The sequence below is a fragment of the Diplodia seriata genome, assembly GCF_021436955.1.
Source record: "Diplodia seriata strain FDS-637 chromosome Unknown scaffold_3, whole genome shotgun sequence".
NCBI lineage: Eukaryota > Fungi > Ascomycota > Dothideomycetes > Botryosphaeriales > Botryosphaeriaceae > Diplodia > Diplodia seriata.
Window position 1 is genome coordinate 1661641 of NW_027117310.1, and position 27689 is coordinate 1689329.

Here is a 27689-nt window from a genome sequence, read left to right on the forward strand (position 1 = left end):
GCTTCAGTGTGACCGGCTTCACTACTCAGCATCGCACTCGTTTTTCATCCGCTCGTCCTTCTCAATTGCCCATTGCCTCTGCCGTCGAGGCCGCCGATGACATGCTGCCCTCGCCGCAAGACACCACGGCCGCCGCCAGCAGCAGCCCAAGGCCGCCGCGCCGGCCCAGGGCCATCCAGGCGTGCAACCTGTGCCGCTCCAAGAAGTACAAATGCGATGGCGTCTGTCCATGCTCGCACTGTCGCAGTACGCCTCCAAACCGATGTTCCAGCTCCGTGCATCAATCGCGCTGACTGACTCCGGCCGCTCGCAAAGGGCGCGGCCTGCACTGCGTCTATCGCGTGGCCCCCGTGATGAACGAAAGGGACGCAGGTTCGCAAAGGTGGTTTGCCGCCGCCTCGTCCCCCGGAGCTGGCGCCGAGCTGACCATGCATGCATCTCCTCTAGCCTCGTGCGCGACCTGGAAAAACGCTTGGAGCTCGCCGAGGCCGAGAATGCGAAGCTTCGCGTTTCATACAATGCCCTCGCCTCGTGCGCAGCCAACCAGAGCGCTGTCGGAGCTGCCGCTGACCCGGAACACGCACCCACGCCCGCCAAGCGCCCTGCAAGTTCAAACGCAGTGCCACCGTCTGATGTTTCGCAGGCGGAAGCCACTCCGACCTCGCCGCTGTCTGAGCAGGCTGCGCGCTCGGCGGCCGGGCTCGGGCGGGTGAACGAGGAGGTGGGTAGCCCCGAAGAGGGCACCGAGATCGTCGAGGTCAACCCGCACACCAGGGACATCGAATTCCATGGTCACACATCCTCCGTCGCCTTTTTGGATCGCGTGCGGCAAGAATATGGCTACAGCGAGGGCGACCAACAGACGACATCGCACGAACCGTCGCTGGTCAGCACTTTTTACAACCACGCCTTTGGAACCCAGCGCACCGGCGATTCCAGCGGATGGAATGAAGTGCTGGAGAATCAGTTCTTCTTCCCGCAATCCTATGTCTTCTTGGAGACTTATTTCAACAACCTCCACTACATTCATCCCTTTTTGGACAAGGAAAACTTTTATTCCAGGTGCGATGATCTTTGGCAAGGCCGCTTTCAGAACCAGTCCCGCAGCTTCATCGCCTTATATTTCAGCTTGGTCTCGCTCGGTGCCCTCATCCGCACATGGACGGAGGAGAAGCTCAACGGGATGGGAAGATTCGAGTGGAGTCGCATGCTTTTTGAAAAAGCACAGCTGGCATTGGGGTTCCCGGGATCGGCAAACGATCTCGAGGCTGCGCAAGCGTACATTTTTATGGCAAAGGTCTGCCAAAACGAGTTGAACCCCAATCTCGCATACACGCTCCTTGGCATGGCAGCGCGCACGCTTTTATCGATAGGCGCAAATCGCAATGCCTCGATTAGCATCGGCAACTCGGCGAGACAGCCACAGGCATTGGAAGCTTCGAAGACGTGGTGGGGGTTCTATACCTTGGAGATCGAACTCAGCTTCGCTCTCGGCCGGCCTGACAGCCTAGGCATGGACGACTACCATAACCGCCCTCTTCCGCCGATAGATGGAACCTATGTTGATATTATTCCCGGAATGATTGGCCTGGCGCGGATAATGCGCGCCATCTCGGTCAAGGTCTACCTCCACCGCTTGTCATTGGCGCAGAAGCTCCAGGGAGCGATGAATATCGAGATGGAGATGGATGCGTGGGTGGCGCGGCTCCCGGAAGCAATAAGACCGCAGTTTACGAGCGATGTCGGCAGACATAGCCGGCTTGGAGATCCGCCCTGGGCGTACTACCAAAGGCTTGTCCTACAAATTAGTGAGTATTGGGACTCTGAAGGTTTCACGCGAGATCTAACATGGTTGCAGGGTATTATAACGTCAAGATGCTTCTTCTGAGACCGTTCATCGTGCACGCGTCGAAGTACGACGAGCGAGAACCCAGTCTGGAAGATGCCGTCAACAAGTGTACAGACTCAGCTGCTCGTACCATCGATCTCTGCTACGAGACCTACAGAGTCCACGTTTTCTTCCATACCTGGTGAGTGCAAGAAAGACCCAACCGTCGACCGCCCGCCTCTCACGATCTGATACCCCCCCACCCTTACTGACCGATTCATCCTGAAGGTGGTACAACATCACCTACCTCACCTTCGCCGCCTCCATCATCCTCTACCGCGCCGTTCAAAGCATCCAGCAGCAGCCCGACGCGCAGCAGTACGATTACATCCGCCTCATCGAGCAGACGCTCAGCATGCTCGACCTCATGCGCGAGTCCGTCGTCGCGTGCAAGACGGCCAAGGTGCTCCGCCAGATGCTCGCCATCCTGCGGCAGCGCTCCGGCCGCTCGCCGCCCGCAACGAGGGAAGACGGCGGTGGTGGTGTGCCGCCGCATCTTGCTGGCATCGGCGGATCGAAGCAGCAACCCGCTCCCACGCCGGGAGGAGGAGGGCAAGCGGGATCGGGCGGCGGCGTGATCGGCGAGGGTTTCGAGGTTCCGCAGATGGGCTTGGAGTCGCTGGATGGGTGTCTTTGGGACTGGAGCTTCGATTTCAGGGATGTGTGGGAGAGCCATGGAGGCGGGTTTCATGGGATGAGTTAACATTTTGCTTTTTGGTTATCTTAGCTTTTTTCTCTGTGAAAAGAGGCTGAATGTGAAAAAAAAAAAAGATTGAAGAAAAATTATCCCCCAAAGAGAGGTGAAGCTAGTAGAAGGCGGGACAAGTAGTTGAAGAAGTTCTTTTCGTCCCCCCCCATTCAGTCGTCTCTCTCCTTTTTTTTTTTTTTTTTTGTGGAGTCACAGCCAAATCCTGCCACTTTCCACTTGCAAACTCCCTTTGCTTCCTAGCCACGCACGCCCACGAAGGAAAAAAAAAAAGTGAAAAGGGGCAAAAAGAAAAACCACAAAAAGAAAAAAAACGTAAAGGCGACATCACCTCACCTCGCCACGATCCCCTCCAACCAATCGAACCCCCTCCTCGACCGCGCCCACGTCTCGCCGCCCCTCTGCATCGTGCCGGCGAACGTGTGGCCCTCGCCGGGGACCTCGATGAACTCGCGCTCGACGCCGGCGACACCCAGGCGGCGGTACAGCTCGCGCGAGAGGTGCGGCGGCACCGTCTCGTCGAGCGCGCCGTGCACGATGCACGTGGGCGGGAACGCCGGCGAGACGTTGGCGGCGGCGTCGATGGCGGCGAGCGCGCCGAACGGGTAGCACACGCGTAGGAGCGTGCCGCGCGCGATGTGCGTGAGGGCGAAGGAGGGGCGGGGCGGGAGCTGGGGCGCGGCGGCGGCAGTGCTGGGGTTTTTGGTGCCGTTGGTGGTGGTTGTTATTGTTGTTGCTGTGCTGTTGGTCATGGAGGAGGAGGGGGATGGGGACGTGGAGACGGTCGAGGAGGAGGCGGTGGAGGAGATGGAGGAGGATGAGGATGGCGGGGCTGCTGCTGCTGTTGTTGCTCCTGTTGCTGTTGCTGGAGTTGAAGCGGGGGCGGTCGGTGCCGATTGGCCCTCGAGTGAGACGCCGCCGCGGATGGGCACGGGTGATTCGTCGTAGACTTGGTTGATGTAGTCTGGGTCCGTGTTGGGGGGGAGCTTGGCGCTGCGCAGCGGCGTCGACCAGAAGGGGTGAGAGAAGTGCGTCGCGCCGTAGAAGTCGAGGATGGCGAGGGGTGGGCGGGGGACGGAGTAGCCCTGTGAGGAGGGGTGTTATGATAGCAGCAGAGATATGTTAGAGAAACTCACCATGGCAAGAGCTATGGCGCCACCTGAGGACGTGCCAAAGGCGACGACGCGATCTGTGTCGACGGCGAAAGCAGCTGTCGAAGGGTTCCCGGCGAGCTGGGAATCGAGTCCGCCGTTGTACACCCAGGCAAGGGCGTCACGGCAGTCGGTGATGGGGCCCTCGAGGATGTCGACCTGCGGACAGAGGCGGTGCTCCAGTGACAGGACGATCCAGCCGCGCTCGAGGCAGTCTTGGATCTGGTCCTTGTTGACCATGTCCGAGTGGCCGAGGATGAAGGCGCCGCCGTGGATGGCGAGGACTGCGATGGAGGTAGATCAGCGCCTATTCGGGCCTTTTTCGCCTTCCGCATTGGGAAGGGTGAGTGTCGGGATTGCCTAACGTACCGACGGGACATTTCCGCCTTTCTGTGGCCGGCGATGGTGTCCGCGGGAGGTAGATGTCAGCATAGATGATGCAATCGTCGACGACCTTGTAGGCGCAGCGCATGTCGGGAGTCGCCATTTTGGGCGGCGAAAACATGTGCCGGATCTTGTGACGGAAGGTCTTCATTGGACTGGATGGAAGGGAAGGTTGAGATATAAAGTAGCCGGGGTCAGGGTCTCGCGCGATTCCTGTCGCGGTAGAGGGTTGGCCGGTCGTCTGAACAAGCAATGGAAAGAGCGGGATGCCAGCGGCGGATGATTGGATGGTTCGGAGCTCGGTGCTTACGGCTGCGGTTGGAGACGAGCCCGGCGCGATCTGGAACGGCGGAACGGGCACGGCGGCGAGCAAGGACGGCGGGTTTGTGTTCAGGAACTCGGAGTTTTGGCTGTGGGCCCTGAGACAGCCATCACTCGCAGCTCGGAATTGCCGGATCGCGTGGGTTCAACAGCATGCCACGCGATTGCGGTGGCACGAACCGAGAATGCGACGGCGCATCGGCCCCACGCGACTGCCTCTGCCTTTTAAAAGTACCTGTGGTTCCTCTCCTCATCCCTGTCACCACGCGATTAATCGCCTGATAGCTGCAGCAACACCGTCGCACGGCATCAACTCCCACGTTGTTCCCGCACATCGAATTTTCGGAGAAAAAGGAAAAATCAAAAGATCTGGGGCACCGGGACGCAGCCCAGGGGCATTCGGAGGAGCCGTCTCCGCTTCTTGGCCTCTGCTGACCGGTCCATCGACGCTGTGTCCATCTCAACGGGCAGTGGCACCCTCGCCCACATGGCTGGCTCTAACCGCCATGAGGGTCATCTTACGACCAAGAACTTCGTCGAGTTGCACCACAGGACGACATCAAGGTCGTGAGGGCGAGAGAGTTTGCAATACGATCCACCCGTAGATGGTACGACAATCATTGCGGCCAGCCTCTGTCCACTTGCTATCGAGACGAAAATGGTAACGGTTAGGGGAGGAGCAGTTATGGGGGGGGGGGGGGGGGGGGGGGGTGATTGAAAAGGAATCACGTGGGGAAAGAGGGTGGCCTCGGCTAGAAGTCCAACTTCAAACGTAGCATTCACGTATGTCTTTACAGGTCAAAAAATTCACGATTTACGGGGGAAATCGTGAATCACCGCGTCTTCTCCGAGCATGAGCCGGTGGTGTTGAGATGAGCTTCCTGGCAGTTCTTTCATATCAAACGAACTCAACACTCAGAAACCTGCGCGTTAATGGAGTACCCTCAAGGGGATTGGTCAAGTGTATTCTGAGCCCAGTAATCTGGGAAGATGTTCTGGTTCATGAGCTGGACAGCAAGGCAGACATTACGTCGAGGTGTTGTCTTCAAGACGGTGAGTGCAAAGACGTAGATTCTGTACTTTATCTCAAGAAGTATCGTTTCCATTCACAACCACTCCACCTCAAACCGCTCGAAATCCACTTCCAAAGCTTCATCCACATCCTTCTCATTCCTCAAAGGCCTCGCCGCATACGCCGCCACGCTGACGTCCCACCCTTCCTCCTCCCCTCCCTCCGGCGCGAAAAACCAATTCACCTCCCGGATGAGCACCCGCTTCTCCTCCCCCGCCCCATCCGCCGCCGGAACAACCCAATACACCCTCAACGCACCCTCCTTCGCCCTCTCCACCTCCACCCTCGCCGTCGGCCTCCCCTCCTCCTTCCCCTCCGAGTCACCACCACCACCACGACTCCCCCAACTCAACGGCACCATGCTCACGTCGCTCCACCGATCGCACCCCACGATCGACAACCACGGCTCGCCCTCGAACATCTCGATCCCGGCTTTCAACCACCGCGGGGGGCACTCATCACCACCATCATCGCCGCCGCCGCCGGCTCCGGAACGCCGAGAGATTCCGAGCACCAGCCCACCTTGGTCGTACAGGAGGAGACGGTCACCGGCGGATGGCGATGGGAATGGGAGGGCGAGCGACAGGCCGGCGCGGGAGAAAGTGGCGAGCGGGCCGCGGGAGGTGTGTGCGAGCGGCGCGTTGAAGCGGCGCGTCGAGGGTGGGGCGCGCCAGATGTCGGTGGTGGGGTGGGCGGTGATGGTGAATTTCGAGGGGGGTTGTTTGGTGTTATTGTTCTTATTGGAGGTGGCGGTGGCGGGGGACATTGTGAGGGATGGCGCCTTTTTTTTTCTCTGTCTGGAAGGACCGTTTGGAATGGGTGGTTGATGTTGTGGGTGCGTTTAAGACGGGTTGAAGGAGGGATGGATGGGTGTTTGCTGTGAGATCCCCAGAAGTGAAGTAAATCGTGGGGAAGTTCAAACAATGATGGATACTCTGGTAAGGTAGTGGAGAAGTATGTTTTTTATAGACAGCCTCAAGTTTCCGTTTCTTGGCCCCCGTTGACTTGTGTTTATAGTACGTTGCAACCGAGGAGCAAGTGTGCACTACTACCGATCTAGGCAATACTGACATTGGGAGTGAGAAATGCGCAGTCATGGGACCGCGGATTCTTTGAGCAAAAGCAATGGCCTCTCACAAGACAGTACGAGTACAGTTCGTGTTCTTCATCAGCCGTAGCTTGAGCCTCGCGAGGTTAATGTCGCGCTGGGAGCATTGCCTTTTCGGGGGCTAAAGCCCGGGAGATTACGGCAAGGCTTGCTGCATGCGACGCGGGTTGCGGGTCTCCGGCAAAGACTGCACAGCCCCGGCTGATGTTTGTGCCTATTTTGGCCTAGTGGGGGCTGCTCGTTCTTCTTCCTTTCTGGGCTTAGAGCTGCCCGGGTGTGCCCCTCGCCTACAACGGCCCTTGCTCTTAGTCAACAATGACGCCCCGCTGCTCCACGAAGATATATTTGCAACGTTTTTAGCTCGGAAAACTTCTGGAACCAGAGCGAGGAGATGACAAAAATGCCTACTGCCAGCAAAGAATACGGACCGGAGGTCCAGAAGATCCCTGCCACGACTTCGCTGGAGGACGTTCTGTACCTGTTGAAACGCGATGGAGGCGTGTTCATCAAGGGATTGATTTCGACCGAGGACGTCGACAAAGCCTACGATGAAATTCGCGAAACTCTCGACAATGACGTTGAGTGGGATGGCAATTTCTTCCCAAGTAAGCTCGCCGCAACGCTACACGGAGACATGCCTCACACACACTCCAGAGGAGACACAGCGCGCGTCTGCGCTCATCATGAGAAGTCCGACATATGTGAAAACACAGTTGATGCAACCGCTGTATCAGCAGGTGATCGATCATTTTCTCACCACTCGCAGTTGGTTTTGGTGGGGTGATGAGAGGAAAGAGTCAGTGTCCAAGCCACAGGTGCACTCCTGCGTTGCGATGCGCATCGGGCCTGGAGGAAAGGCGCAACCGCTGCACAGAGATGACTACATCAGCCACAATGTCCACGAGGAGATCGACGCATGGAATGACGAGCGCGACAAGAATCGTGAGTCGGCGGTCGGCATGTTTGTCGCCGGGTCCAGAGTCACGAAACAGAATGGAGGGACAGCATTCATCCCACGCAGTCACTTATGGTAAGCACTTGAACCACCGCGCTTGAGACTTGAGTTAACACGCTTCTAGGGGTAATGATCGCAGAACACCTCCGCAGGTCAACCAATGCATCTTTGCGGATATGGAGAAAGGGGATGCCTTCATCATGCTTGCTTCGGCATTCCATGGCGGTGGGAACAACACTACAAAAGATGAACAGCGGCTGGTCTTCTCGACCTTCTCCGTTCGAGGCTACCTTCGTCAAGAAGAGAATCAGTTCTTGGCAGTCTCTCAGGAAGTCGCGAGGAAATACGACCGGTCTGTGCAAGACTTCATGGGTTATTCCATGAGTGACCCTGCAGGTGGGTGGGTTGAACAGATGGATCCCATATATGCCTTGAGGCCGGAGCTGAAGGAAGGCGTACGGCCAAAAGACTATTGATTAGATGTGCTTGTTGTTATGTAAACGTTTGTTTCAATTTTGATTGTCAACGTGCGCAAGATACCAAGCATGGTTCTGGTCTCATGACGTGCAGCGCATATGCTCGCGCAGTGGATGCCGACATTGCTCCTCAGTTTCTCCGAGGACACGCTACGGTTTCGCCGATCGTTGGCGTAATCCCTCCGCAGCAAGCTCCAGAATAAGCCCCGCATCTCTTACCGCACTAAAACCCACGCCCTACTTTACCATCGCTGCTCACCTCCAGACTCCGCGCTTGAGTCCCGCCCTGAATCATCCGCACCTACACAGAGTGGAGCTAGCGGTCCGTCGAATCCGACCTCGAAACAGCCGTGACTTGGCCTCAACATGTCTAAAAGATTGACTGCTACGCGTCTTGGTCAGTGAAGTCCAAAAGCACCCAAGATACCATGTCTGAAGCTCGGTAGATCCCGCCTGTGGAACATGTCGGAAGAAATGCCGCAAGTGTGACCGAACGAGGCCAATCTGCAAGCGATGTACGCTCAAGGGCCTGCACTGCGAGGGCTATCCACCCCGATTCCAGTTCCTGGAGTACGGCGCAGGAGCTTCGCCAAGTACGGCTAGTGGGCCTCATGGCCAAACCGAGTTGTCAATCCAGCAGGTGCCCAGCCAAAACAGGAAGGAGAATGCGCTGGACTCCAGCATACAAGATCGCATGAGCTCCGTTACTCTGGGTGATCTTCCCGATCGTCCGCGGGAGCAGCCGCCGCCGGTGCAGCTCAACACACCAGAACAATCCCTGTCACCGGAGAGTGAAATCTCATTCGAGCGCTCCAGCCTTGTCGATGAGGTCTTGGGCACCAGCCATGCTCAAAGGCTGCTGGTTCACTGTACTTCATGTCCGTCCAGGTGCACCAACCCCAGCTAACGCCCTGTAGTTGACACCGTGTTGTGCGACACCTTGGCAATCGCGACGACTGGAACCCTCAATCCATTTCGCGCATATGTGCTACCCCTCTCGTACCAGCACACGGGAATCCTCCATGCCTTGCTTGGGCTAACCGCCTATCATCTCAATTCGTCGGGTGTAGACACGAGCAAAGCGAACAACACTGCCGCTCTCCAGCACAAACTCTCGGCCATCCAATCTCTCAGCGGGCTGCTTCTCAAGGAAGAGATATCAGGGCTATCGGAAAGAGAGGAAGAGATTGCTCTCGTCATAGTCCTGCTGCTGGTACTCCAGGACGTGTGCGAATCCGGCATATCCACCCATGGAGCTCACATCACCGGCGTCACCTTCCTCTGCCGGAGGATTGTCGAACGCCCCGCGGAATCGCGGTCCCCCTTCAAGATGTTTTCCATCTCTTGCCTCGCCTGGCTGGATGCCCTGCGCGGCTTCAGTGGGGCCGAGAAGATCGCGTACTGCGACTCGGTGCGCCGCTGCATCCTCGACGCGCGCGACGCCAGTTTGGAAACGCTGGTCGGCTGTCCCAGCGAGATCTTCTTCGAGATCGGCAAAGTCCTCACCGCCGGCAAGGAGCACTTCAACGGCACGCTGACGATGGAGGACTTCCAGCCAATCCTCGATGCGTCCGAGGCTTACCTCAGGAGCTGGAGCCCGGAACAGGCGAGCTTCCCCACGCCGGACCCGGAGTGGAGGCTGCTCGCGGATGCGTATCGACATGCCAGCATCCTCCGCGTGCTGCGCTTTCCCGAGCCCTTGAAGTCGTGTCCGCCCGAAGAACCGGTCATCAAAGAGTCGGTGGCGGCGATATTAGATGTGGCTGCGAGGATACCGATGGATTCGCCCTTCTACAAACGGCTTCTCTTCCCTCTGTTCCTGGCCGGCGCGGAGACCATTTCGCCGCACCAGTACCATTATGTGCAGTTGTGCATCAGCGAGATCAAGCGGTCGACGGGTTTCCAGCATCAAGCCATGACTGACCTGTTGAAGAAGGTGTGGGAGGTCAGGCCAAAGAATCCGGAAGGGTGGAGGAATGTCTCGTGGACTGAATGGGTAAGACTTGCTCCCATTCGGATGATGCTTTTTCTAATCTCTCCGCAATAGACCTGTTCGTCTTTGCTGAAAGTCCAGCACGCGTTTCTGTTCTTCTGAACAGCGTCTTGGACCTGCAGATCCAGTCGTACGCAGCTGTTCGAAACTCACACTGGGTGGTGTATGGCCTGACGGACATTCCGTGTGTAACAGAATCGATGGCAGCTGAGAGGCCACGCGACTGGTGCCATTGGCGGGATGTCGGGGCCGGGTCAGCACTAAGGCAGGTGGTGGGCGTGCGTCATTCGCCGCGGCCCCACGCGAAGCAGCAGCGATTGGGAGTACTTCCGCTTTCGGTTTAGCCCGGCTTCTGAATTTCCCGAGCCAGCAGGCACCGGACAAACATCATGCTAATTGGGGAGGAGCTACACAATTTTATAAAGCTTTTGGAAGGGCCTCCAAGTATCACTAATTCCTTTACCTATCTCAAGAACAGCCTTGACTCAGTGTGAGCCCGATACGACCATGGCAGCCACGGAAAAGAATCAGGAGCAGCTGGCGCTCGCCCGCACGCTCAACCACATCCCCTGGTCCGATCAGTACGAACGCATGATATCTGGAATGCTGTGAGTAACAACACAACGCAGAGCCTCACAGCTCGCCGTCAACCACCAAAAAAGAAAGAGAAAAAAAAAGTCAAGAATCCGCCCCAAGCTGAACCCCACTCCCCCCTCTCTTCCAGCTACGACTCCTTCGTTCCCGAGCTCTCCTCCGCCCGCTTCAAAGCCCGCGCCTGGTGCCACAACTACAACAACCACTTTCCCGTCGAAACCTCGCCGGACTTCGAATCCCTCCAAAAACACCGCCTCGGCCTCCTCCGCAACATCATCGGCCACGTCGAAGGCGACGAAGCATTCATCGAGCCGCCCTTCTTCATCGACTACGGCTGCAACATCCGCCTCGGCGCCCGCTTCTACGCCAACTTCAACCTCACCATCCTCGACTGCGGCATCGTGACGATTGGCGACCGCGTCATGTTCGGCCCGAACGTCTCGATTTTCGCCGCCACGCATGAGACGGAGGTGCAGAGCCGGCGGGATAATATCGAGTATGCGAGTCCCGTTGTCATTGGGGATGATTGCTGGGTCGGGGGTAGTGTTATCATTTTGCCGGGGGTGACGATTGGGGAGGGCAGTACTGTTGCGGCGGGGAGTGTGGTGACCAAGGATATCCCGGCGTGGAGCGTGGCCATGGGGATTCCGGCGAAGGTGGTGAGGAAGGTGACGCCAGTGCCGAAGCCGTGAAGAGGGGGAGAGGTTAGGTCTCGAGGCGGTTATGATGTAAATGAAATATTATGAGTCGGGTATCGTGGCTGGCATTGCATTGGGGAAAGGAAAGAGGAAGACTAGCAAAAGCCTATCCGAATGTAGCTCGAAGCTTATCTGAAGGCAATCCGAAGCACAGTTCGCCCTTCAGATAAAGCAAGCCACGCCCCTACTCTCAAATCAAATATGAGCGGCGGGATCACCTACGTCACCGCTAGTGTGTGCAGTGACCCTCTTCCTTCCTTCCTTCCTTCCCTCCGCCACTGTCACTCCATCCTCCCTCCTCCCCTCAAAATCCCATATCCTCCTCCTCCTCCTCCTCTTCCCCACATCGCCCACACTCCCCCACCCCCATCCACCTCATCCCCGCCCTCCCCCTCCCCTCCCTCTCCCTCTCATCCGCCTCCTCCCACGCCCTAACATCATCCTCGTCCCAATCATCCACGCAGCACCCCCCCCCGTCAAACGGCTGCACCTCGCCGCACCCCCACGCCCTCCTCCACGCATCCCACAACAACCGCCCGCCGCCACCCGCCCTCGACGCCCGCCGCGCCCGCCACCGCATGCAGCCGCACCGCCACGTGCCGGACGCCTCGTCGAAGGCGTTGGAGGGCTCCAGCTCCATCCAGCCGCCGCCCGACGCCGCGCAGGGGCGGAAGGCGCCGGTGCGGCGGACGGCGGGGACGCTGCGGCTGCTCGAGTCGTAGTTCCATGTCTCGCGCAAGAGGTGGGCGGAAAGGGGGGCGTAGGGGCTGCGGTTGGGTGTGGTGGTGTCGGCGCCGCCGCCGCTCCTGCTGAAGCTGGTGCTGGGTTTTGTGGTGGTGATGCATGGTGACGACCGCGTTGATCGGAAGGGCCGGCGCGGGGATTCGTCGGCGCTGGTTGGGAAGGTGCAGCAGCGGGGGCAGTTGGGGATGTGGGCGGTGCAGGGGCCCGGGTGGGGGTAGAGGTGCGGGAGGTAGTAGGAGAAGAGGGAGGGGATGGCGGGGACGGAGGGGGAGGGGCTGGGGGCGTTGTTACTGCTGGCGTTGCTGAGGAGGGAGGTGTGGGCGACGAGGAGGACGAGTTCAGCGGGGAGGCGTGGGAGGGTTTTGGAGAGCCAGGTGTAGAAGGTGTCGAGGGAGGTGGTTTCGAAGATGAACTGATTGGTGCGCGGGAAGAGAGAATGGCTTCCCAGGATGGTGGCTGGGCTTTTCTCTGCGCGCTTCGGCCTTGGCTCAGATTGGTCGATTGGGTCTACTGTCGCCGAGTTGGCTTGGGTTTCTGCGGGAAAAAAGGTCCGCAGGTCGGGTTTGCCGTCGTGGGCGAGCCAGACCTCGACTGCTTGCGAGACGAGCCTGTTGTCAAGGTCCTGGATCCGGTCCGCGTGATCGTCAATCTCCGCTTCATCATCGTTGAATCGCGATGGAGTAGCGATCAATTCGTTCGAGGCCTGCATGATGAGGTGCATCAAACCCTGCACCAGCTCTTTTGCCGTGCATGTTGATGGTGGCAAGGTTTCGTCTGCGTTGGTGGATGACATGCTGCGCTGACAGACTTGTTGTGGTGAGGACCAATAAGTCCTGTACTATGAGCTTGGGCTTCAAGAGCGCGCGATTTAGTGGAGATCAGCGACCTGGGCCAAAAGTGGGGGTGGTGATGAGAGAGGCGCAAAGTCGCCGGGTTGGAAATGTGTTTGTGGCTCTGGGTACAGGCGAGGAAGAGAGATTTGGCACAATTATGAAGATTTACAGTGCACAGGGCAGGCTGCTGCCTAAATCCTTCGGCGGGGCCTTGTGGGGCCTAAATACGGAGTGTATAGATGAGGATTGGATTCTTCGTCGTAATGATGTTTTCCATTCATAGAGTAACAGGTTCGTATTACTTGAGTCTAAGTGCCTCCGTATAATGGAAACCTGTCCGACTGGTATGCCAAACATGGCTGTTTTGAGTGTCTTAACACCACTCCATCATACAAGACTCTGAGCTCGCTTGGTGGATATCCGTGGAAGAGATTGTAATTATCAGACTCGCCGAGATCATCCGTTGCATGAACGTCGGACTAACGATGGCCAAGTGCACTACCGGAGAAGATGCTCAACCCGTTATTAGTCTCGCGTTTTTACCACGACTAGAGTTCATTGAAGCTTACACTCAACGTGCACGCTCTCCACAAATGATCTACTGTCTCCCGGTCGCGTGATGATTAAATCAAAGCGGCATTGAATGATGAACGTCTTGTTGTCGGAAACGGAATTTAATCCGCCAAGTACCCGCTACCCATGACCCGAAATGAAAAAGCCTCGGTCGGTTGGTAACCCGAGTCCGAACGCGAAGGGCAAGAAAAATGGCCAAGATGGCCCACAAACTTTAATTGAACGTCCTTCTGCTTGCGGTGGGTGTAGTGGTACTGCCACAATGCGCCTATCCGCTACCCGACGTATTTTTTGGTGTCACCCGCAACAAATAAATGTGGGCCCCAACTTCCCCGATTGGCTCCAAGAACTACTTGAAAAGTCGTCAAGATATGAGTGGCTCAAAGACTGGTCAAGATGAGACGCTCTACACAGTGCTGGACCATTTCTTCTCCTGCAAATACAAGACATACTATGCAAAGCCAACTATGATATCATCGCTAAATTGTAAGTTGCTATCTGTATCTACGCGCCCAGGTCTTTTTAAACTAGCTTTACAATGCAGTACACAAAGACCCACGTCCAGAAAAGGCTGAGACTACTACTTTTAGAAGCACTGCTGGTCCGCGATAAACCCTCCACCCCAAGCACCCTCTCACGAAACGGAAGACAAAGATCGATCTGAAAGCCGCCTACGCTCGCCCAAGGATTGAAAATAGCACTGGCATTTCTCCCAAAAAAAAAATCTGCACAGTTACAATTTCTTGCTCGAGAAGTTATGCATACCGTCGTGACAATCCGTTTGGTTGAGGGTACACTGGGAACGTAAGAAGGAAGCGGGGAACTTGCTTGCAAGACCTTCAACCATGAATTGAACTTTCCCTCCGCCCAGGGGCCGGTGGTGCACTCTTTAATAAGTTGCGTTGAACAAAGAGCAGTGGAAGGACTAGCTCGCAAGACTGTTCCCGCATCAACAGTAAAAGCCTTCATAGTTAAGAGCAATTCAGCTGTCAATTGAAGTGGTTGTAGAACAGCTCGATCATCACTGTCAAATCACCGTTTCCTTGCACGTTGACTTTCCTCTTTTTATTTTCTCATGGTATGTATGTAACACGACATATCTGGCTAGCGTACGATCTACAGCGGAGTCACTGCCGCTGATGAGAATCTCGGTCGGCGCTCAGACGTACACCGTATCCCGTATCCCGTATGCCGCACCCGCGAACGGGCCACCGCCGGCTGCCCCACACCAGCAGAGTCAACACTTGAATGCATGTACATTGATATTTCAGCCCTCAAATAGGGCTTTGCATAAATAGTATTTTGGCTTTTGCCGCCCTTCCAAAACTGCAGTCAACGATGTCGGTCTCGTCGCAGCGGTGTTGTCTCGACATATCATTGTTTACTGTTCTGCGTTGTCCCCCCGTCTCAGTCAATTAAAAAGAATTACTCCGAAACCCACTTCATCAACGCCGGCGGCAGCAACGAAGAAATCTCGGCGAAATCCCTCGCCCGCCTGTGCCACCCAGCCAGCCACCAGACGCCGCCGCCGCCGGCTCCCCCGCAGCACCGCTCTAGCAGCGCGGTGAAGTTCAGCAACACTATCACGGCGACGGGCCGGCGCTCGGCCAGGTATAGCAAAAACGCGTCGTCGAGCAGTACCGGCCAGATAAAGGCGACGGCGAGCACGGCGGAGCCCGCGGGGCGGGCGCTGGCCTCGCGGGCGACGTCGTGGAGGTGGTCGATGGCGCGCGCGTACGCGGCCGCCTCGTCCTCGCCCAGCGGCGGCAGCAGCAGGCTCGCCGCCGCGTAGCAGTGTGGTGATCCGGCCTGCACGAGTTGTTTCAGCGCCAGCACGTCGTCAGCGGCGCCCGGGCCGTTGTCGTCGTCGTTGGTGGTGATTGTGGTAGTGTCCCCCCGCCGTTGCATGAGGCCGTTCAGCGCGAGGGGCGCCACGTCGGATGCCAGCAGCGCCTCCCACGACGGCCGCACGACCGACGCCGTGCCCCTCACCGTGCGCACGCACTGCGTCATGTCGGCGACGGGGTCGACGCAGTATTGTGTTTGCCCGATGGCGAGCGCGTGCACGACGACCGTCGTCGCGAACAGGAAGACGGCCGCGGACCGGTCGTTATTATCGTCGATGGTGTTGTTTTCGTTGTTGCTACCACTCGCCCCGAGCACCTGGCGGAATTCTATGAGGGCCTGGTTGAAGTTGACGGACGAGCTGGCGATCCACGAGCTCCTCGGATCGTCGGCGGAGCTGCCGCAGGCGAGGTGCAGGGCGGCGATGGCGAGCAGCCCGCGCAGCACGAAGCGGTGCTTGAAGCCGATGCGGATGGCGGTGCGCTGCCAGACGGCGTGCTGGCCGGGCGCTGTGTCGAGCGTGGCGTACGTCTCGGTCGAGAAGTGGTGGAGCAGCTGCATGTCCTCGGCGGTGAAGGCCGGGCCGGCGGCGTCGTCGAGACACGGCCAGGGCAGCTTGCGGTTGATGTCCTCCAGGCTGGCCAGGTACTGCGAGGCCCGTCGTTTCTTGGTTGTTGTTGCATTGTTGGGCGAGCAACGTCGAGGCGATGACGACGACGATGGTAACTGCTGGATTACGTCGGGCCACACGCATTCGACGCCTAGTCTCCTGCAGCTGGAGCATGTCGGGTGTGTCTCGTCGCACTGCACTGGCGCAATGGGGTCCGTCCCCGTCAGATCAGCTGTCTTCGCTTGACGTGGTTGGGTCTCTCTCTCTCTCTTCTGAGTTGTCCACCGTATGGGCGTATTCAGAGACGGATGTGTGGCACTTGCCTTGTTATGTCTCCGTTTGCACTCGATACAGCCCCTTCGTGACTTAGTGTGTGGTTTCCTTGTCGACATGCTTTTAGCGCGCATTTGCGGACAATGGCCCGTTCATAGGCTCGTGTCGGCAGGGTTGATCGAGCGGGAAGATCGAAGACTTGGTCTTGTAGCAGGGCTGAGAGTGAGCAGCGCCCAAGGACTCTGCAGCCTCATCACGTGCGGTCTTGGGCCTACAGTGAGAGTGACGGGCTGGCGACGCACCTGTCATGCAAATCCGCAAATCCGTGCTGATTGCGAGCATGTTGCCCGCCAGAGTTGTCGCAGGTGTCGCCGGATTACGCACAATTAATCTAACCCACGACACGCGCATGTTCGAGACTGGCTTGCCCCGCGGGATTCGTCGAGTCCAAGGCTTTAGCCGGGGCTTAGCTACCGAGACGAAGCCATGTGCAAAGCCTGCCGAGCGTTCCCCTGAACTACTAAAGAAGCAAGAGGGCGCCACTAAAATGGGATCGGCCACTGCCGGCGCCTTTATTCGGCCAACCCCGACATTTAGTGCCTTCGGTTGACCTGTTAAACGGCATATCGCAACGACGTAAATAACATCAGATGTTGGACTTGCGGAGACATCCGGGTTTCTCTTGTCTAAATTTGTCACAGACATGCCATCTTGCCCTCGCGCGTCGGTCCGCATATCGTGAAACGCCTGACAAGCCACGTTCGTAAGCCTCTTTTCGTCGGCGGTGTTTCAATAATTCCCAAGCTGGACTGTTATGCGCCGGGCTAATGGCACGGGAAGCAGCCGAGCTTGCCGAAGTGGCTTCCCTCATTGGACGAATGCCAATCCTGGACTTTAGCGCGACGTCATTGCGATCCTTGGGCAGTAGTTCGTTGGAGGGAAAAGACTGCCGAAGCCTGTGAGTGCTTCAGTGGACAGGGGACGCGACAGTGAACGGGACTGAACAACAATAGTGGGGCATGGTGGTGTCGCTTTCTCCCCACATGTCTGATATTCTGCTTTGGCTTGATTCTTACTGGCCAGGAAAGCGCTATATCCGATGGCCGATACATGATCGCCCCGCAAAGCGGATTTGAACTTGCCTTAACTCCAGATCCGTAGTTGGCAGGATGGGTTATCAGTCTTGCATTCAGACTTTACCTGGAGCGCCTTTGCTGTTTCATAGAAAGAAATGCGTGATATCGACTGCACAAAGGTAGTAAAGCACCTAGACACGCTGCCTTGAGCATGACTGGACCAATGCTGCGTGTGTGGGACCAACTTCCTGTTCCTACCTTTTCGCGTCAGAACTTTAAAAGCCCACTTCCGCCCGCCCGCCCGTCCGGTTAAACCTGCCTCCCCATCAAGCCACGACATCAAGCCTCGCCGAATATCTCGCAACACCTTGTGTCACACGACCAATCATAGTTGCCCAAATCATCGGCAGGACGAGTGCACTTGATTCGCCTCATTGATCCGTGCTCCCTAGAGAAGCCTGGATCCCTGTTGGCCAATTTCGTTTCAATCACGGAGGCACCTTTCGGTAGACGAGTTTTCTAAAGAACGAGACACTTTTATTGCCAATCCTATGAGATACATGGGGAAGCTACCCTTGATTATTACAAGCAAACAGTAACACGAGCGGACGACATGATGCAAGTCTGTATTATGCGAGAAAGGCCAAAAAACGAGAGAAAAAGCAACCAGAAAACAAAAGAAAATAATACAGAACCACATGAGGCGACCGGCATCGAAGCGGTCTTCTTCATAAAGTCAGATGGCGAGGATAGAGAAGGCGAGCGAGAGAGACCAAGGGAGAAAACGCCATTCCTGTGTGAATTGTGTCGTGTACAGCCAAGCCTTCACAGTCCTCATGATGAGGTTGATGTCGTCCAAAGGTCCGGACCGCACGAGGGCGGCCGGAACATGCCATACGTGTCCGTGTACGTGCGGCCGTTGGGTTCCGTCGTCTTCAGCTGCCAGCTGAGGGCGCCCGTGCCGTCGGCGAAAATCATGCGGAACGGCACGTACGTCCCCGCCGTGAGCGACACGGTAACGCTGTCGGGGTCCGTGTTCAGACCCGCCATGGCGTCGGCGTTGGCCGCCGACCAGGACGAGACGGCCTTCGTACCGACCCAGAGGTAGCCGACGTCGTCGGGGTTTGCCAGTGTGAAGGTGTACGAACCGGTAGTATTGGGCAGGAAGTAACCGCGGTAGATGAAGGCCGTGTACGCGACGTTGCGGCCCGCGACACCGTAGACGACGGCGTTGCTCGACTGGGTGGACGGGATGCCGAGGTTGATCTCGTCGGTGATGCCCGAGAAGTTGATGGTGCTGTACGGCGACGATTGCGGGTTGTTGTACACGTTCGGGTTGAAGTTGGAGTAGTACGGGTCCGTTGTTGTCGAGCCGCGCGAGGCTGGGTTCGGGCGGACGATGTACTGCAGCCCTGGCGATGCCGAGCAGGATGCCGGCACGACGACATTGACTGTGCCGACACCTGTGACGGCGGTGCCGGCGGGGGCTTGGGTACGTGTCGCTACCACGCCGGTGCCGCTTGTGATAGTGCGTGTTGTAAAGCTGACCGAATTGTAGCATGGGGTGAGGACGACTTGCTGGCAGCCCGATGGAATGGTGCCAACAAGGTAGAGTACACTGGAGCAAAGGGCTGCCAAGTACTGCCCGTTGGCAGCGTTGGTGACGTGCAGCGTTTGGTCGTCCCAGAAGGTCGTGTCGATGTCGACATTGCCACTGGCGGTCGGGGTATCGAAGAGGAAGGGCGCATTGGACGAGCCGGAGCGCTGGCAGGAGCCGAGCGGTATCGAGGAGCCGCTCTGGCAAGTGAGCTTCTGATTGGAAGGGTCGATGTAGAAGAGCGAGGCATCGGAGTAGGACTGTGTGAGACCGCATCCGTGTGCCGACGTTGTTCCACTGAAGACACCGTCCAACAAGTGCAAGTACCCGTAGAAGTTACTGCTAAAGTCCGTCACTGAAACCTTGAATGCGGGCTGGGTAGGCCTGACGACGACTGCCACGTTGCTGCTCGTGCCGCCCACCGTGGTTGGTGATACTGTTGTAAGGGACGCACTTCCCGACGTCCTGGTGATGGTCAACCCTGCTGTAGGAACCACGACAACGGCATAAGTCCCGCTGGGTAGAGTGCCCGCTGGGTCGGTTGCCACCGTCGTGGTGTAAGGAACATTCCCACTCGTCACGGTGATGGTAGGATACCCTGGGAGGTTCACAACCACGTAGGTCGCTGCGGGAAGCGTACCCGACGGATCGGTGTAGAGAGTCGAGGTGTAAGCAACTGAGCCAGCGTGGTTCGTGATTGTCGGGTAGGATGGCACGTTGACCACCACATAAGTACCGGCCAATGCGGTACCAGGGGGGTCAGTGTAGAGAGTGCTCGTGTAGGCAGCATTACCGGATGTCTGTGTGAAAGTCGAGTAGGCCTGCGTTGGCACGTTGACCACCACATAAGTGCCGGCCAATGCGGTACCAGGGGGATCAGTGTACAAGGTGCTCGTGTAAGCAGCATTACCGGATGTCACAGTGATAGTAGGGTAGGTAACAGACGGGACGTTGACGACGACATACGTGGCGGCGCCGAGGGTCCCTGGAGGATCGGTGTACAGGGTGCTCGTGTATCCGACGGCGCCCGAGGTTTGCGTGTACCTCGGGTAGTTGTTGCCAGCAAGATTGGTGTTCACACCGGGAACAAGTGCGCCCCCAGTGGGAGAGTTGACGAGAACGTAAGTGGAAACAGGCGACGTGGTTCCGCCGAAGCCAAAAATCCCAGGATTCGTGGTGTATGAGGTGATGGTGCTTGTGTATGCGGACGCGCCGCCGGTTTGGTAGTGCGTAGGCAGCCCCGTGCTCCCAGAACAGATCAGGCCGCTGCCTTGAATACATGACAGTAGACTGTTGCCGCTCAATAAATTGTTCGCGAAACAGCTCACGGCGTTCAACTGTCCGTTCACACCGAGAGCTGCCTGACAGGCCGCCAGCCCGACAAGACTAGGAATACCGGAGCCGCTGAGACCCGTGCAAGCGGTGGGTAGAGCGTTCGTGCAGCCACGGCAGGTTCCAAGGTTGCCCCAAAGGCAGGCTCTGAAGTCCTGGGCGGTGAAGGAGCTCAATAGGTTGCTCAAGAAGCAGGTTGGCGCAACAGCAGTTCCTAGTACTCCCAAAGCACTCTTGCACAAAGCTATATCCGCCGTGGAGAAGAGGTCGCCTAAAAGGCTAGTAGAGGTACCGAAATTGCAAGCAGTCGGAAGAGCGGTGACGCAAGTTGTCGCCGTTGCAGTACCACAGGCCGTCGTCGTGGTTGCCGCGACGATGGCTGTTGGCGTTGCACCCGACACGTCGCAGACGGCGAGTTGGTCTTGCAAACAATCATGGACCGCGGAACCGCCCTGGCTGAGTAGATTGGACACGAAACATGTAGCCGAGATTCCTGTGCTGTACACGCCAATTGCGGCCTGGCATGCTGTCAACGCAGCGCTTCCCACCAGGCTACCTGAGAGGCTTGCGAGAGCGGAACAAGCGGGCGGGAACTGAGGCGAACAATTGTTGCACGTAGGCAAATTGTTGTACAGACACGAGGTGAAATCGTTGTTGTTGCCCAGAAGCGAGGAAAGTGTCCCTGAGACAAAGCACTCGGCAGCTTGAACGGTGCCAAATGTTCCGAGGGCAGCCCGACAGGCAGTGTGGTCGATGGTTCCGACTATGTTGCTGAAGATGTTGCTACTGCTGGAAGAGGCTTGACATGCATCTGGAAGAGAAGAAAGGCAGTTCGGCGTGCTGGGGTCAGCTGCGGTGGGCAAGCAGACGGCGCCTGATATGCTGGATGATGCGCGGAAAGTGGTTGAAAGTGTACCGGCAGAAGTAGGGACGTTCACCAAGACTTGAGTGACCGTGTTGCCGTTAGTCCAGAGCGTAGTTCGACTCGTAGTGAACGCCACCGATCCCGAGGTGCGTGTCGTCGTGTATGGATGGTCAGAGCTGGTGGGGGCGCTGATTACGACCTCAGTGGAGGAAGTAGGGACGTTCACTAAGACTTGAGTGACCGTGTTGCCATTAGTCCAGAGCGTAGTTCGACTTGTAGTAAATGCCAACGACCCGGAAGTGCGTGTCGTCGTGTAGGGATGGTCAGAGCTGGTGGGGGCGCTGATTACGACCTCAGTGGCGGAAGTAGGGACATTCACCAGGACTTGAGTGACTGTGTTTCCATTAGTCCAGAGCGTAGTTCGACTCGTAGTAAATGCCAATGACCCAGAGGTGCGTGTTGTTGTGTAGATGCGATCAGTAGGCATATTGATCACTATTGCAGTAGCTGGGCTTCCATTGATGATCGTAGGGACTGTCGAGGTGTATGCCGAAGGCCCAGACGTCTGCGTAGTTGTAAACACCTGACCAGAGGGCGTAGGAGTGGGAACGTTGACCACAACTGCAGTAGCCGGACTTCCGTTAATAACCGTTGGCACGGTCGTTGTGTATGCCGAAGATCCGGATGTTTGTGTAGTCGTGAAAACCTGGCCAATGGGCGTCGGGGTGGGAACGTTTATCACGACTGCAGTAGCCGAGTTTCCATTGATAGCAGTTGGCACAGTAGTCGTGTACGCTGAAGATCCGGATGTCTGTGTAATTGTAAACACCTGACCAGCGGGTGCAGTGGTAGGAAGGTTGACGACGACAGCAGTAGCCGGGCTTCCATTGATAACAGTTGGCACAGTCGTCGTGTACGCTGACGATCCGGATGTCTGTGTAATCGTAAATACCTGGCCAGCGGGCGCAGTCGTGGGAATGTTGACGACGACAGCTGTAACAGGGCTTCCGTTAACGACAGTGGCAACCGTGGCCGTGAAGGGCACAGAACCAGAGTATTGAGTGGTCGTAAAAGCGGGACTCGGGCTAGGTGCGGTGGTAGGAAGGTTGACAAGGACTTCATTAACAGGGCTTCCGTTGATGGTTGTGGCAATGGTTGTTGTGAATGACACAGAGCCGGAGTACTGTGTAGTCGTGAAAGCGCTGGTAGGAAGATTGACGATGACTTCAGTGACAGGGCTTCCGTTAACGACCGTGGCAACGGTTGTCGTGAAGGGCAAAGAGCCAGAGTACTGCGTAGTTGTGATGGGTTGACCCTGAGTAGAGGCAAGCCTGGTGAGGCCTCCTCCAGTAATGAGCCCGCCGCGAGTAGGGGCGTAGACAATGACTTCCGTAAAGGGAAGACCATTGTTGAGGGCCGGATCGGACGCCAAGCCCGTGGTGGTGGAGCTTGTTGAGCCTGTCGTAATTGTAGTCGTGATAGGACCGAACGGCGTCGGGGTCGGGAAGTTGATGACAACCTCGCTGAACGGCTGGCCTCCATTAATGGCAGGGTCCGACGTCAGCACCGTGGATGTGAAAGCAACATCGCCCGATGTTTGAAGCGTTGTAATGGGACCGAAAGGCGTCGGCACGTTAATGAGGACCTGGGTATAAGGCTGGCCGCGGTTAATTCCACCAAGTGGATCGGAAGTAACCGCCGTTGTTGTGAACGCTGAAAGACCCGAAGTCTGCGTGACAGTGATTGGACCAAAGGGAGTGCCAGTTGGCACATTGACGAGGACCTCAGTGTAAGGACGCCCACCATTGACGTTGCCGATCGGATCGGAAGTAACGAGTGTTGTCGTGAACGCCGAAAGACCAGAAGTCTGCGTGACAGTAATTGGGCCAAAGGGAGCGCTGGTTGGAACGTTGACTAGGACCTCAGTATACGGCCGGCCACCATTAACACTGCTAAACGGATCGGAAGTAACGAATGTGGTTGTGAATGCCGAGAGACCAGATGTCTGCGTGATGGTGGTTGGTCCAAATGGAGTTGGAACATTAACGAGGACCTCAGTATACGGCCGGCCACCGTTAACACTGCTAATCGGATCGGAGGTAACGAATGTGGTCGTGAATGCCGAGGTACCAGAAGTCTGAGTAACGGTGGTTGGCCCAAACGGAGCTGGAACATTGACCAGGACCCCAGTGTACGGCTGTCCGCCGTTGATGAGGCCAAACGGATCCCTGGTAACGACGGTTGTCGTGAACGCCGAGACACCAGAAGTCTGGGTAATGGTGGTCGGGCCAAACGGAGTTGGTACATTAACGAGAACTGCAGTGTAGGGCTGGCCCCCGTTGATGCTACCAGCAGGATCCCGGGTGACGATCGAGGACGTAAACGCCGAGAAACCGGAAGTCTGCGTAACGGTGGTCGGGCCAAACGGAGTTGGTACATTAACGAGAACTGCAGTGTAGGGTTGGCCTCCGTTGATGCTACCAGCAGGATCCTGGGTGACGATCGTGGAGGTAAAGGGCACGAAACCCGAGGTCTGCGTGGTGGTAACCTGGCCGAACGGAGTTGGTACGTTCACCAATACCTCGGTGTAAGGTCTCCCGCCATTGATACTTCCAGCAGGATCAGACGTAACAATTGTCGATGTGAAGGGCAGGAATCCGGACGTTTGCGTCGTGGTGAGTGGACCAAACGGCGTGGGAACGTTTACTAACACCGCAGTGTAAGTTCGCCCCCCATTGATACTTCCAGCAGGGTCGGACGTAACAATCGTCGATGTAAAGGGCAGGGAGCCCGACGTTTGAGTTGTGGTAACTGGACCGAAAGGTGTGGGAACGTTGACCACAACCTGAGTGTAGGGCCGGCCACCGTTGATCAAGCCTGCGAGATCAGATGCAAGAACCGTGGTTGTAAAAGGCAGGGAACCGGATGTTTGCGTGGTCGTGACTGGACCGAAAGGCGTGGGAACATTAATCACAACCTGAGTGTATAGTTGACCGCCGTTGATCAAGCCTGCGGGATCAGACGTTACAGTTGTCGAGGTAAACGGCGATATACCGGAGGTTTGGGTTGTAGTTAGCGGGCCGAATGGGGTCGGCACGTTTACAAGGACTTCCGTGTACTGCTGGTTGTTGTTCACACCCAGACCGGCGGTGACGAACGTCGTTGTGAAAGGAAGGGAACCCGATGTTTGTGTCGTAGTAAGTGCAAATGGTGTTGGCACATTCACAAGGACCTCTGTGTATGGCTGGTTGTTATTTACGCCAGGATTTGTGGTGACGAACGACGTGGTGAAAGGAACAGAGCCCGACGTTTGCGTCGTAGTAAGCGCAAAAGGCGTTGGCACGTTCACCAGAACTTCAGTAAACGGCAGTCCTCCGTTAACGCCGGGGTTTGAGGTAACGAAAGACGTGGTAAAGGCCGCAGCACCCGAAGTTTGCGTTGTCGTGAATGCGAACGGTGTTGGCACGTTCACGAGGACTTCGGTAAACGGTAGTCCTCCATTGAACGCGGTATTGGAGGTGACGAACGACGTAGTAAAGGTTAGGGTACCCGACGTTTGCGTTGCAGTGAAGCCGAAGGGGATGGGTACGTTCACGAGAACTTGGGTATAAGGCTGCCCGCCGTTGACCGTGGGGTTGGAAGTAACAAAAGATGTCGTAAATGGCAGGGTACCGGAAGTCTGCGTGGTTGTGGCCGCGTACGGAGTAGGGACATTGACCAGGACCTCCGTGTACGGCAGCCCCCCATTGACTGACGGGTTCTGGGTAGTGAACGTGGTGGTAAAAGGCGCGAAACCTGAGGTCTGGGTGGTTGTGGCGATGTACGGCGTTGGGACATTAACTACTACCTTTGTGAATGGATTACCGTTGTTGATAGCGGGATCCACGGTCAGAATGGTAGTGGTAAAGGCCGAAAGTCCAGACGTTTGTGTGCTTGTGAGTGGACCAAATGGCGTAGGAATGTTTACCAAGACCTCCGTGAATGGTTGACCCCCATTGATCGACGGGTTTTGAGAGATGAACGTGGTAGTAAACGGAGTAGAACCCGACGTCTGTGTGGAGGTAACTGGACCAAATGGTGCAGGAACATTCACCAAGACCCCAGTGAACGGTTGGCCCCCATTTACCGATGGATTTTGAGAGACAAACGTGGTAGTAAAAGCAGTTGGTCCTGAGGTCTGGAAAGAGGTGACGGTGCCAAAGGGAATCGGCACATTTACTAAGACCTCCGTATATTGTAGACCGCCATTGATTGATGGGTTCTGAGTAACCAAGGTGGTAGTAAACGGAGTGGATCCCGAGGTCTGCGTAGAGGTGACGGGTCCGAAAGGAATAGGCACGTTTACCAAGACTTCCGTAAATGGAAGCCCGCCATTGAAAGAAGGATCTTGGGTAACCAAAGTGGTCGTAAAAGGCACGTTTCCAGATGTCCGCGTAGTAGTAACGGGGCCAAAAGGCGTAGGCACGTTGATCAAAACCTCAGTGTATGGAGTACCGCCGTTGAGAGAAGGATTCTGGGTAGCAAAGGTAGTCGTAAATGGCACGTCTCCAGATGTTTGCGTGACAGTGACAGGTCCTGGCGGCGTAGGAACCTGAATAATTACCTGGGTATACGGTATGCCATTGTTAATACCGGGATTGGACAAGGCCACTGTCGTCGTGAAAATCGGAAGACTACCCGACGTGACGGTGGTAGTAATAGGACCGGGCGGCGTAGGAACCTGAACAACCACCTGGGTATATGGCAGGCCATTGTTGATACCGGGGTTGGAGGTGACCACAGTCGTCGTGAAGACTGGAAGGCTGCCCGAAGTGACGGTGGTCGTGGCAATGGGGCCGCTCGGCGTAGGAACCTGGATGACCACCTGCGTGTATGGTAGGCCGTTGTTGATGCTTGGGTTCGACGTGGCTACCGTCGTCGTGAAGACTGGAAGGCTGCCCGAAGTGACGGTTGTGGTGGCGATGGGGCCGCTCGGCGTAGGAACCTGGATAACCACTTGCGTGTATGGTAGGCCGTTGTTGATGCTTGGGTTCGACGTGGCTACCGTCGTCGTGAAGACGGGAAGGCTGTCAGAGGTGACAGTGGTGGTAACAGGACCTATGGGAGACGCACTGGACGGCTGGAATACTACGATTGCACTGTACGGGGGTGGCACAGGGACACCGGGAGCGGCGGTCGGCGTGATCAAACCAGTTGAGGTGACAGGGATAGACGCTGGGCCAGGTAAAGTCACAGTTGGGAGGCTGGAAGAGACACTAGACGGCTGGAAGACCACGATCGCACTGTAAGGGGGTGGCACAGGGGCGCCGAGAGCGGCAGTAGGCGTAATCAGACCCGTTGAGGTGACAGTAAAAGACGCTGAACCGGGCAAGGTCACAATTGGAAGGCTGGACGAAGCGGAGCCTGGTTGGTAAATGACGACTGCACTATATGGGGGTAGCTGAGGAGATCCTGGAGCAGCGGTAGGCGTAAACAGACCGGTTGAGGTGATCGGGACAGACGCAGACCCCGGCAAAGTCACAGTTGGAAGGTTGGACAAAGCGGAGCTTGGTTGATAGATCACAACCGCGCTGTAGGGTGAAGGCTGAGGGAATCCAGGGGCAGCAGCAGTAGGCGTGAACAGGCCGGTTGAGGTAACAGGCACCGACGCATACCCTGGCAAAGTTACAGTCGGAAGGCTAAGAGATGAAGCAGAGCCCGGCTGGTAGACGAAGACCGCACTGTATGGCGACGGCTGAGGGAATCCAGGGGCGGCAGTAGGCATGAACAAACCGGTTGAAGTAACAGGTACCGACGCAGACCCTGGCAGAGTTACAGTTGGAAGGCTGGGAGATGAAGCGGGGCCCGGCTGGTAGACGAAGACTGCACTGTATGGCGACGGCTGAGGGAATCCAGGGGCGGCAGTAGGTGTGAATAGGCCGGTTGAAGTAACAGGCACTGAAGCAGAGCCGGGCAAGGTTACAGTTGGAAGGCTGGCGGGTGAAGCAGAGGTTGGCTGGTAAACCACAATCGCGCTATAAGGCGGAGGCGGAGGGAATCCAGAGGGCTGGATGACAGTAGTGGCAGTGATGGGCGTGGACGCCGTGCCTGGCAAAGTAACAGTCGGAAGGCTCGCAGCCGAAGCGGAAAGTGATGCGGAAGTTGGCTGATAGATTACGATGGCGCTGTAAGCCGACACCAAAGGGAAGCCAGGGGGCTGGTAGAGAGTTGTGGCGGTCACAGCCGTGGGCCCCGTGGTCGGCAGATTAATGGTCGGAAGGTTGGCAGATAAGACAGACGTTGGCTGATAGACCACAATCGCGCTGTACGGCGGAGGCGGAGGGAATCCAGAGGGCTGGAAGAGAGTCGTGGCAGTGATGGGCGTGGATGCCGTGCCTGGCTGAGTGATCGTCGGGAGGGATGCAGACATAGGCGCAGAGGTAGGCACGAATACCACGACTTGACTATATGCGCTTTGAACCACACCAGGGGCAACTTCAGAGGAGGGTACCAGGGTGGTCATGGTGTAAGGCACGCTACCAGAAGTTGAAGTGATTGTGGAAAGGCTACTTTGCAATGATGCCAGGTTGGAAGGTAGGCGGGTCGGGATGATTGG

At 56.8% G+C, this 27689-nt stretch overlaps 6 protein-coding genes across 6 annotated transcripts; 3 read left to right on the plus strand and 3 right to left on the minus strand.

Annotated features, from left to right (window-relative positions):
* Nucleotides 1-262: 262 nt before the first annotated feature.
* Nucleotides 263-2591, plus strand: SLS55_003224 (uncharacterized protein; the record flags this gene model as incomplete). The annotated part of the gene is made up of 4 exons (XM_066774702.1): nt 263-372; nt 448-1808; nt 1859-2030; nt 2117-2591. 4 exons carry the CDS (start codon nt 263-265, stop codon nt 2589-2591), a joined length of 2118 nt encoding a protein of 705 aa, XP_066634821.1.
* Nucleotides 2592-3694: 1103 nt separating this feature from the next.
* Nucleotides 3695-4280, minus strand: SLS55_003225 (uncharacterized protein; the record flags this gene model as incomplete). Its single annotated transcript, XM_066774703.1, has 2 exons — nt 3695-4029; nt 4115-4280. The coding sequence occupies 2 exons, from the start codon at nt 4278-4280 to the stop codon at nt 3695-3697; spliced, it is 501 nt and encodes a 166-aa protein (XP_066634822.1).
* A 2750-nt stretch (nt 4281-7030) lies between these two features.
* On the plus strand, nt 7031-10156 carry SLS55_003226 (uncharacterized protein; the record flags this gene model as incomplete). Its single annotated transcript, XM_066774704.1, has 5 exons — nt 7031-7235; nt 7507-7660; nt 7710-7981; nt 8979-10057; nt 10109-10156. 5 exons carry the CDS (start codon nt 7031-7033, stop codon nt 10154-10156), a joined length of 1758 nt encoding a protein of 585 aa, XP_066634823.1.
* A 501-nt stretch (nt 10157-10657) lies between these two features.
* Nucleotides 10658-11340, plus strand: SLS55_003227 (uncharacterized protein; the record flags this gene model as incomplete). The annotated part of the gene is made up of 2 exons (XM_066774705.1): nt 10658-10662; nt 10779-11340. 2 exons carry the CDS (start codon nt 10658-10660, stop codon nt 11338-11340), a joined length of 567 nt encoding a protein of 188 aa, XP_066634824.1.
* A 3581-nt stretch (nt 11341-14921) lies between these two features.
* SLS55_003228 (uncharacterized protein) lies at nt 14922-16095 on the minus strand (the record flags this gene model as incomplete). Its single annotated transcript, XM_066774706.1, has 2 exons — nt 14922-15989; nt 16090-16095. The coding sequence occupies 2 exons, from the start codon at nt 16093-16095 to the stop codon at nt 14922-14924; spliced, it is 1074 nt and encodes a 357-aa protein (XP_066634825.1).
* A 2039-nt stretch (nt 16096-18134) lies between these two features.
* Nucleotides 18135-26858, minus strand: SLS55_003229 (uncharacterized protein; the record flags this gene model as incomplete). The annotated part of the gene is made up of 4 exons (XM_066774707.1): nt 18135-20443; nt 21474-21487; nt 21541-26205; nt 26749-26858. The coding sequence occupies 4 exons, from the start codon at nt 26856-26858 to the stop codon at nt 18135-18137; spliced, it is 7098 nt and encodes a 2365-aa protein (XP_066634826.1).
* Nucleotides 26859-27689: the final 831 nt, after the last annotated feature.